The following is an 11773-nucleotide window of genomic DNA, read 5'->3' on the forward strand; positions in this document are numbered from 1 at the left end:
ACCAATATCCAAAATCTCACCACGGGTGTACGATGTTAAGGCACAACTATTCTGAACGAACAGACCCGAGATGAGCAGGAAAAATACCGCAAAATTGCAGAATCTGGAGAGACCCGGAGCCTCGCGAACTACTCGCGCCGCCATCTTGGGTACTAATATATATATATATATATGTGTTATTTTTCATTTACGTTGATTATGAAAAGTGAACAGAACACATTAGATGCGCAATATATCAGAAGACATGGGGGTCAGAAATGATTTTGACCACTTCTTTAAGTTTTGTTTTGTTGAAATGTCTTTTCGTATAAATTGTATCTTAATTTTAATCAATGTTTTATCAACCATTTGCCTGGATTTAATAAATAATAACAATGGCTTAAATTAACTAGAAAAAAGACTTTAGTTGGGGGCAGCCCTATAGCTCTTTATTTCAGATTATACTCATTTTAAAGGGTGTTGATTATGATTTGACTTTTCTAACTTTAGTTAGTGTGTAATGTTGCTGTTTGAGCATAAACAACATCTGCAAAGTTCAAAGCAAAGGGAGATATTTTATTTTACAGAAGTTTTTAAGCGATGTCTGGGAGGGACTACAACAAGCTTCTTCATGGGTTAGTTACATCACTAACCCTAAAATTTACATTAACCTAGGAACACGCAACAAAGGCCATGTTGAGAAGATGTCAAGATAAGTTAAAAACGTAATTAAACGAAACTATACCTTTTCTATCTTCATTAGGGATGTCAAAAGTACTGGTACTTCGATACCAAGTTGGTACTGAAATTTTGAAAATGTGCAGAGACCAACATTTCTCGAGCACCGAGTATTTTCATACTGTAGTGAAGACTGTAGAATGCACTTAATGGTATTCATTCACCATACGATTCCACCGACCACCGGAGCATTCACACAACATTGACCGACCATCACATCTGCAAATGCCAAACTGCTCACATCTGAGTGCTCTATGATCAATCTATAGTTTCATGGCCTTCATCCACTGGGCTTCGTTTATTTTCAATGATAACACGCACCGCATTTCTTCCTTTCCTTCATTGCCGTTCATCTGCCTCACGTTGTTCTTCACAGAATGCGCGAGACTTCCGATTAAGCTCCGCCTACTCGACAGACGCAACACGTATACAGAACACTGTACAACTAATATAATGAACTAATTTGAACTTGAACATGGCCTTTTGCACAGCCGCCCCCAAATTTGGTATGCAAATTTGCCATTAAGTCTCTAGGATGAACACTCTGTCTCCGAGGGTAACGATGGCAGCTCAATCAACTTCGCTACTGGCCTAGTATACGTTTGACCTTTCACTTTGACCACTGCTGTTCTGACTCTCCCGTCTGAACTATGGATGACAGAAGAGACAGTGCCTACTCTCCATAGCGCTCTGGGAAGCTGCTCATCAACAATGAGTACTACAGTACCAACTGCAATATTCTCTTTCTCTCTGTGCCATTTCTGCCTTGACTGCAGTGTGGGTAAGAAGTCGTGAACGAAATGCCTCCAGAAATGATCACTCAGAATCTGACTGTGTCTCCATCTTTTTCTACTGAGTAATTCAGGGTCTGAATAGACAACTTGAGGCAAGGAGGAGTCAGGCCGCCCCATCAGCAAGGAATTTGGCGTTACTGGGTCTGGATCTGCTATGTCGCTAGAGACATAGCCCAAAGGTCTAGAATTAAGGATGTTCTCAACCTCAATCAGGATCGTTCTCAATACCTCCTCGGTAACTGTCTGAGCACCTAGGGTGGTTCTCAATGCTGTTTTCACAGACCTCACTTCCCTTTCCCATGAGCCACCAAAATGAGGTGCACTGGGTGGATTAAACCGGAATCTGATTTGTTCTTTGGATAGCTGGTCCCTGAGGCTGGGCTGTATTTGTGAGAAAGTGTCCTCCAGCTCCTTGCATCCCCCTCGGAAATTAGTACCCTGATCAGAGAGAAGCTCGTAGGGTTTCCCTCTTCGGGCAATGAAACGCCTGAGAGACAGCAGGAATGAATCTCCATCCATGTGATCCAACAAATCAAGATGCACAGCTCGAGTAGTGAGGCACTTGTATATGATACCCCACCTTTTCTCATTGCGACGGCCCACCTTCACTATCAGTGGTCCGAAACAATCTACTCCAGTGGAGTAAAAGGGAGGTTGGAAAATCCTCAGACTTGATGGCGGTAAGTCTGCCATTCTAGGAATCATTGGTTTGCCTCTACCCTTGTTACAATCAAGACAGTGGTGCTGATGTTTCCTAATTGCCTCTCTTCCTCGCAGAATCCAAAATTTGCGCCGCAGCTCGGCATACACCCTGCCAGCTCCCGGGTGGTGTAACTGGTCATCGTAATGCTTAATTAGGAGCTTTACTACAGGATGGTTCGGTGACAGAACTATAGGGTGTAGAACAGCATCACTCAAGCCCTGGCACCTACGTAGTCGTCCTCCTACTCTAATCAGATCAAGTTCTTTGTCATACTCGGGAGCGAGCCTAAGGAGTCTGCTACGTGCAGAAATGTCTTTCCCTCCCTTGAGCAATGCAAATTCTTCTGGAAAGTCCTGTATCTGACATTGTCTAAGGACAAACAACTCTGCCTTCTGATACACATCTGCATTCGGTGAATCTGTGTTGCCATCCACCCCATGAAGGGATCGTGCTGTAGCCTCTAGTAACTCAGGATAGTTACTGAATTGGCAGGGATCAGGTTCAACTTGTAGTTTGTTTTCAGTCAACGATCCGCAAAACACAGATTTCTTCAGTTCCTGAACTTCTTCAGGGCCTTGTTTTTCTGGTGCTTTAGGCCAACAGTTACTAGAATGCATTAAGAAGGCTGGCCCTCGTTTCCATCGTGTCTCTTCAGCTAACTGAGCCATTGATAACCCCCGCGTGATATCATCAGCAGGATTGGTTGCTGAATCGACATAGCGCCAAGCTACAGGGTCAGACAACTCCTGAATTTCGGTGACTCTAACTCCTACGAACACTCGGTATCTGCACGAATCAGACTGCAGCCAGGTAAGAACTGTAGTTGAATCAGACCAATACACAAATTGGTGGACATCTAGAGTCAGCTCTTTCTTCAAGACGTCTCCTAGCTGAGCACCTGTCAAAGCAGCACATAGCTCCAAACGAGCGATGGAGATCTGTTTCCTTGGAGCGACTCGTGACCTTGCAGCCATGAAGGTAACCTGCTTGTTACCCTGATCGTCTTCAGAGCACAAATATGCTACTGTAAAACCCCGCCCACTGGTCCAATTCTCGGCGTCCAATGGCAGGGAGAAGGTGTTTCTGCGTATCGCTGTCTTTCCTTTTACACAATAAAACAGTTCAATTTAAACACATTCTTTTGTATGTATTTACCTTGTTGTTTCATCTGACTCCATTAAATGAAAATGTGTTAAATGATTTTGTTAACCATTAACTTTAGATTTATACTTTGTCTTTCAATTTAAATCGTTTATCTTATGTTATACTCAGCATTCAAGATTCCAGTAACGGTCTAGAGTTTCGCACCGGCCGGGTTTACGATCTCTGTTACGGACCAGTCAGTCTTGGTCATCTAGGCAGAGGCGACACACTGATATTCTGGACGCCCGTGCAATACGTTGATCATTCCAGAATATTTTTATTCAGTTCCCTTAGATCTGAATTCACTTAATTAATGCAAAACTGTTTCTAATCAGAGGCCATGACCATTATCACAGAATCAAGCGACCAACTTGCTAATTCTGATGATAGCTTTCTATAATCATGCCGTGGTTTCCCACGTATACGTTAATTAGAACAATATTGCAATAATCAGGAATTGAGGTTGCCCTATTTAGATTGGTCTAACAATTTACTATTGTTCTAAACGGAAAGACTTGTTTAGCCTATCAACCTCTACAGTCCAAGTATACGTTACCTAGTGCCAATGTGTTAGTCGGAGCTCTAAAGCATCGATCCGGTGTGCTCTTTAAGCTTCACCAAAACCGTGTCTTAGTCCGTGTTAAACTAACCTGAGCAGATATCCGTACTGTTATGGTTATAACATGAAATACTGAGTTAATAACACAAAATGCGTTGCAGTAAGTTTAAAGCATAACGATTTATTAACCAGGTAAGAAACATCAATCAAAAGTCAACTCAAAGAGTAAAAAAGCATCAATCAATCATATACAGAAACAATAATTCAAGAATCAAGGATTCTAGAAATCTTTACCTGGTCATGAAAAACTACACACAAGCAGTGTGGGAAATCTCAATACAGATTCCACGATTCTTGTATCACCTTCCCTTAAATACCCAGATAATTCAATAAGACCACAAATGGTGGTGTTTGAGGTTATAATTAGATTTTGGTCCCTCATCCAGGGGGGTCACAAATGGGCAACCAAGATCTGTGTTTGAATGGGTTCTAGACATCTGCAAAGGAGGGCATTTATTTACATACAGGAGGCACTTGAGTAGATGATCTGTGGGGGGTCACCTTTTGGTGAGACATAGTATTTTTATCAACTTACATAACTTCTTGGAGGTTTGCATTATGATTTTGGAGAATGAGACCATTTTACCAGACGCACTGATACGTTTCAAATGATACTAAACATGCATAGTTACACATTGTATACATTTAACGTTGCATAGATTTTGAATGAGTTTTCAGTGTGGGTGAGAGTGAGTTATACAGAGGGTGCTGTGCAGGGTGTGAATGTGTGGTGTGTGTGTCTCAGTGTGATGTGTCTCGGGTGGGGCTGTTGTGTATTTGGGGAAGTGTTTGAATGGTAATCTTTGGGAAAGTCCTTTGTTTCCGGGAAATCACGGTTTCTCTGTTCAGACTGAACGGCATCTCTCGGCCCAGACCGATCGGCACCACCTTACAGTTTGTCCCTCTTGGCACCGTGAGCCATTCACAAGGTTTCGACGGTGTCATTTCAGTCTTTGCAAGGTGGGTAGCCGTAGTGGGCTGAGGGCTAAGATCGTGTTGGTGGATGTTTTCACAGATTTGATGAGGTGTCTGAAGTAGCAGCATTGGAATACCGTGAAGAGGAAGATGAGTGCGCTTCCAGCAGCACATCCTCGAAGTATCCAGTCCCACCAGGAATATGCACTCTGTGCCGATCTGGTGGATGTGCTAGACAGAATCTGTGCAGTCTTTCGCGCCAAGTTTGTTTCTACTTGCGCTTGGGAGAGGTGATACTCGGTTTGAAGAATAACTTTCTGTACCAAGTCCATCGTTTCGATCAATGCCTTTGTTCCATGTTCATAAAAGGTGTCATCCCACCAGGGGGCGACCTCTGCATCCTGTGGCATTCTTCCAAGGATGTTGATCTGACCCATAGAAAAGTCCTCTGTCACTTCCAAGCAGAAGGAATGATTGGCAGGGCAGGTTAGCCCCCCATATGTGAAGGAGTTCATCTCGCTGATGATGCACCACTGTATATGAGACACTTGGACAGCATTCGAATGACCATGTAACGACTGAACATTTACAAGCTTGTTATCACTGGGAGAGAAAGGTTGTAATGTGTTACATGTACAGACAACATAATTGTGAGTTTCTTGACAACAAGTGCGGCTGGTAAATAAGGTCTCAGTACCCTTCAAAGTCATATAACCAGTGAGGTGGTCCCACTTAATTACCTGATCTTTAACGACCATACCGATGGAGCGAATAGTAGTGGAATTTGGATAGACTTGGTCTGGGTGGATCAAAGGGAAGGTGACAAAGAATCCAATGCAACCGATACATTCTTTTCCAGTATACATCATAATTGTAGATAGCAGTTCTGAATACCTTACATTTTTCATTTTTTCAGAAGAGAGCCATCTATGCAGGTCTAAAATCTCAATTAAATCACTCAAAACATGCCTTGGGGTTTTATGGAGGCGAAGATCTAAAATTTCCTGTCTAGTTGCAGTGAATAAATCTTGAGCATATGCTTTGCAGGCTAAGTCACGTTCGATGTTACGGGTCTGATTGAACAATGTGTGGCTGATCGTTAGAAGCGCCTGCGCTTCGGATCTAACCGCTTTGATTAGGTTATCATTGCTATTGGTGATGTGTTGAAAACCAGTGGCCATTTGGTCCATCAACCATGAGGAGAATTGAGATTGTTTGGTTATTTGGTAGGTGTTAACTGCTGAATTAACTGATCCGAATAAGCCAGCTATGTTACCAAGCAGGTCTCGTTTTGAACGAGCAGGTGGAATTTGGACGGCAAGTCTGTCTTTGTAATCAGAAATTAAATCATCGATTCGTGACTGTAGCCATGTAAAGGAGTCATCGTTATCATCACAATGTTCTGTAAAGGCAGAGAAAATGTTGGAAATATTGTAAGTTACATGTGTCATCACCAAGTTTACATCATGTAATAAAGTCTTGTTAAGGTTTCCTCGGATCAGACCACCAGGAGGAATAGGGTGTAACTTTGGACATTCTTTAGGTTTGGTGTATCCACAGGTGGTTAATTCAAAGCAATATTTAGATGTCCATGAACAGTTTTGTGGATTGGTGAAATTGTCTAAGTTATGTGAACATTCACCTATGCAATAAGTTCCTTCTTTTCTGTTGGTCCACACAAAAGTTTTTGGTATTTGATCATGTGGTGTATATGTTGTGAGATTATATATGGATTCCGTGAATCTCATGTGTGTGTCATTGTGGGTTTCTGTGTGTGAGCACCTATATGTTGCAGGTTCCAAACTTTTGACATAATAGCATAACTTAGGGTCTATGCCATTATTATTGTTCTCTTGTACAGTGTGCATACTGCCAGTTGTTTCGCCTGGATGTATTTTAAGTTGGTACCAGGCGGTTATGTTGTGCATGAATGTGGGTGCTCGAGTGTATCCTGAAAAGCTTTCAACAGGTGGGTGTGTACTACCTGACCTACAGCAAATTTGTGGTGCACAATTTGGTTCCGGTGCTAAACCGGGAGGCCATGTAAATGTCTCTTTGGGTGTGATAGCAATTTTTGGCATGGATGGCCCCTTAGAGTATTTCCACACCCACCTCCCGCAATTCAGGTTGTGTGTGAGTGAAACCCTTTGGCCCAGTCTGATGCACGTGGGCCCTGATATTTTTCTCTCTTCCGGTCTCCATGGGATTGCTGCAGTCAACCTGGAAGACATGAAGAGGAAAATATTGACAATTATTTATTTATTCTGTGTACCTTTGAATAGCTTGCACTGTGACATGTGATACCATCTCAATTTTCCTTTTACGGATGTGGCCACACAGCTGTTGCATACAGCTTTAATTTCATATGGTCCATGCCATCGGGGCGTGAAAGCTCCTTGTTTCACAAAGACGCGTATCATTATCATGTCCCCTTCTGAGAATTTCACCTCAAAGTTTGGGTTGAATTGTGCATCGTTCATCAGATCTGACTGCTGTTGTTTCAGAGCAGCGTGTGCATGTAGCACTTCCAGCCTCTCTTGTAATCGTTTTAACACAGACTGTTGTGTTGCAATCATGAGAGGTCCCAGGTCTGCTGGGGTGATTTCTGGGTCTATGGGTAGTTTCATGACCCTTCCAGTCATGAGTTCAAATGGACTGATACCTGTGGCCTTTGAAGGCGTTGCCCGTATCACTGTTAGGACTGTGGGTAGGGCATCAGTCCATTTGTTCTGGTGTTGTGTTATTTGTTTTGAGATGCTTTCTTTTATAGTGCGGTTCAAACGTTCAACCATACCCGAGCTCTGTGGCCTGTAGGGTACGTGTAGTCTTTGTTTGATGTTCAGCATCTGGCATATGTGTTTCATTACCTGTCCAGTGAAGTGTGTACCTTGGTCGGATTCAATTTGGATTGGTGCTCCCCAGAGTGGGAGGATTTGGTTCGCTATCACTCGTGCCACTGCATTTGCGCTGTTGTTGCGAGTGGGAATTGCTTCAACCCATTTCGAAAATTTGTCAACTATTACGAGACAATAGCGATAGCCGCCCTTGGCAGGGGGTAGTGGACCAATAAAATCCAGTTGTAACATTTCCCAAGGTCCTTTAGGAGGTTCTGGTCTGCACAGTTTTGTGCGTCCCGGTTTACCTTGGTTAATGGTGGCACATACAATGCATGTGTCACACCATCTTTGAATGTCTGATGCCATTTCTGGCCACCAAAAGTTCTTTTGTATCAGTTGTTGGGTTCTGGGCGCTGATACGTGTGCGTAATCGTGGTATAATTTTATCACTGGTTTCTGGAGGGCTTCTGGAACGACAAATTTATTATCTCTCAGGATCATACCTTCTGTGACTTTGACTAACTGGTCCCGCTGTAGGTGCGGTGTCAGCTCTCCATCAGATGCCCACAGTTCTTGTTGGTACTGTTTTAGGTCAATAGGAGTAGTCTGAACCGCACTCACAGCAGTAACCATCAGTCTGTCAGGCTGCCATTCATCTCCCTTTAGTGCTGCTAATTTAGCTAATTGATCTGCGATGTTGTTGTTTTTCTCATTCTCATCTGGGTTTTTGTTAATGTGTGCGCGCACTTTAACGACAGAGAGTGGGGAATCACGGGTTTTTATCTCATGCCAAATCGAAGTTATGATGTTGAAATGTTTGATTGGTGTACCGGCAGCAGTAAGAAACTTTCGCAATTGCCACTGAGCCATAAAATCATGAACTGCACCGAATGCATAACGGCTATCAGTGTATACACACAGTGGTTCATGGTGCGTTTTTATTGCTTCAAGCAATGCGATAAGTTCTGCTTCTTGTGCGGATGTGTTCGCAGGTAATTTGAGTAGCAATTGGTTAGCATCTGGATTGGGAGAGTGGGGGGTCCACACAGCACATCCGGTATGGAAGTTGCCATCATGCCAGTATCGAGAGCCGTCAATGTATGCTTGCGTCTGATTTGCAAGTTTTTGGTCATGAACTGGACTCTGTGCTTCCGGTTTTGTTTGGCATGTGTGTGGGTGACCCTCCACATCCCCCAACAGATGAGGGAGTATTCGATCGTTCACAGTTGTGATGTCACGAGCTTGTATATCTGCTAACCATCTTGCTAACCTTTGCGACGATACACCTTTTATTCGGCCCTGCAACAGCATTTGTACTGGCGTGTGCACTGTATGTATAACGATGGGCTGAAAACCCACAACTGGTTCAGTTGTTGTCAACATCCAGTGAACCGCCAGCACGTGCTGTGTGCAAGGGTCAAATCCCTGTTCGACAGGAGATTTCTTTCGACTATAGTAGGCAATCGGACGCAGTTTTCCCCCATGATCTTGAGCTAAGATACCACTTAGTGTATTGTCATTTGTGTCGACTTGCAAATGAAAATTCTTTGAAGGGTTGGGCAGACCTAGAGCGGGCGCTGAACTTAAGTTCTCTTTGAGACACGTAAAAGCCTTTTCGTGTTCATCTGTCCATTCAAGGATATCGGAGGGTTTTGATTTTCCCTTTAAGAGAGAGTATAATGGCGTGGCAACATTAGCGAAATCTGGTATGAAGTCTCGTAGGTAATTTGCTGTGCCCAGTACTTTCTGTAATGCGTTCAGCGTATGCGGTCTCGGTAGTTCAGCAATGCATTTTCGTCTATCATCTGTTAACGCTCGGTAGCTTTGCGTAATTGTGTAGCCCAGGTATTGCACCTCTTTTTGTGCAATTTGTGCTTTTTCTTTGTTCAATTTGAAGCCAGCTTTACCGAGTGTTAACAGTACTTCATCAACGAGTTGCAAATGATCATCAAATGACCCTTCGGTCGCAACGAGTATGTCGTCAACATAATGGATTACGTTTCCGGTCCCTGTCAGTGGATTAAGTGTGTCTTCTAACGCTCTGTGAAAAATTGCAGGACTGTTATGGAGGCCTTGTGGCATTCTCTCCCATGTGTACTGAATTTGATTCACAGTGAAGGCCAATTTCCACTGATCTGTGCGTTTAACTTTAATGGACCAGAAACCGTTTTTTATGTCGAGTACAGTAAACCAAGATGCTTTTGTTGAGATTTGCGATAATAACGTAGATGGGTTTGCCACTATAGGTGTAGCCTTGGGCAAAACTTTGTTCAGACGTTGGTAATCGATGCAAAGACGCCATTTACCGTTTTGTTTTGGCACCGGTAAACACGGTGAATTTGTGGTGGAACTACATCGCCGAACTATCCCTCTGGTTTCAAGTTGGTGAACAATGTCATGAACTGCGGTCTCTGCCTCAGGTTTGATGCGGTATTGTTTTTGTGGGGGAGGGGGCTCCCCTTCAAGACACACAACAAAGTCAACGAGGCCGCAGTCATGTTCATGTGTAGCCCAAATGTTTTCGTGTTTGTTTACCATCTGTTGAATAGGATCTGTAGTGGATATGGACATGATTGCTCTCATTTTTGGCATACATCTTTTCACTGTTTTGTCCGTTCTCAATTCGATTTGTTTTTCGAAGCAGTGAATTACAAAGCCATATTTTTGCATAATGTCCATTCCCAGTACAGTCCCTTCACTGTTATTTGGCAAATACCAGAGGGGTTCTGTTAATATCGCCATGCCTAAATCGAGTTGAACTGGCTGTGTTTTCGTCGCAATCATTAGTGTATCGCCGATACCTTTGACTTGAATTGTTTCGTTTGTTAACGGTAGGGGGATATTTGTGCAGGAACAAGATGCACCAGAATCAATAAGTACGTCCGCTAGCCGGCCTCCTAAATTAGCTCTTATTTTAATTCGGTCGCCGCTCTTAATTATGCTCCCAACGGCGATGGAGGCCACGTATCCCTATTGTTGATTGTATTTTTCAGTCGTTCCGCTCGCGTATTGAGTCATTCTAGTTTGGCTGTTCTGTTTTTTAAATTCAGTAATGAAATTCGTGAATTGTTTCAAGAGTTCGGAGTCGTTGCTATTGCGTTTTGTTTGATCGTGGGACTTCCTTTCCCCAGTCAGTCTTTCTTTTCTACGACATTCTTTTGCGGTGTGGTTAGGTTTGTTGCAGTAACGACAGAGCATTTTGTATGGGGATTTTTGGCTGAGTTTATTTTGGCTATTTCCTTCTGTTAACCATTGAGCGGATGCTACGTTACGGGGTTTAGATTTCCATCTATTTTCTATTCTTGAGCCCCAGTCTATTATTGATTGGAACGTGTTTTCAGCTGGATCGACACCATTTGACAAAGCCCGTTGGATTGGGATGCCCGCATTATTTTTTACAAGTTGCAATAATGCGTCATGGTCTCGATCTGCATTTTCTAATCCCGAGTGTTCTCTGTAAGTTATCCATAACCGCTCGGCGTATGTCTCAAATGTTTCATTACTCGCCTGTCTGATTTCTAGTATTTTGCCCCAATCTGCGTGTGTCGGTCCCCTCATTTCTAATAATGCCTGTTTTAGTCGTTCATATATGTCTTTGTCTGTTTCGTTGCGGACTCGGTCTATTATGCTGCCAGACTTCATGCCTTCGGTTAGTTTCGGTCTGAGCTCTTCAGGGAGAGTGAGAAGTGCTATTTGCCACACGTCTCTAACTTCTAGCTTATACACCGTAGCCTGTAGCATCAATGTTTCCCAGTAGGGTTGAAACGGCCCTTTTCTTGGCATTACACCAACGACTTGTTTGTGTCTAGAGCATTCTTCGCAGGTTAACGGACGGCTGATTGTTGTGATTTCGTCGTTCGCATTAGTCATTGTTTTAAGCACAGCGACCTTAAATGATTTCTTCGGTGTGTCATTAGATTTTGTGCGAGTCTTTATCGGGCTTCGGTTTTTAGGTTCTTCAGGCGTTAACACAAGGGCTCGGTTACGAGTCTGTGGCCTGTATCCTAACGCAGCGTCATCGTCATCACTATCATTTGGCTTTGCT

At 43.3% G+C, this 11773-nt stretch overlaps 1 protein-coding gene across 1 annotated transcript; it reads right to left on the reverse strand.

The window, feature by feature from the left end:
* Positions 1–4917: 4917 nt before the first annotated feature.
* Positions 4918–6342, reverse strand: LOC307129011 (uncharacterized protein; the record flags this gene model as incomplete). The annotated part of the gene is made up of 1 exon (XM_079821123.1): positions 4918–6342. One exon carries the CDS (start codon positions 6340–6342, stop codon positions 4918–4920), a length of 1425 nt encoding a protein of 474 aa, XP_079677249.1.
* Positions 6343–11773: the final 5431 nt, after the last annotated feature.

Source organism: Gobio gobio, assembly GCF_949357685.1.
Source record: "Gobio gobio genome assembly, chromosome: 7".
Lineage (NCBI taxonomy): Eukaryota > Metazoa > Chordata > Actinopteri > Cypriniformes > Gobionidae > Gobio > Gobio gobio.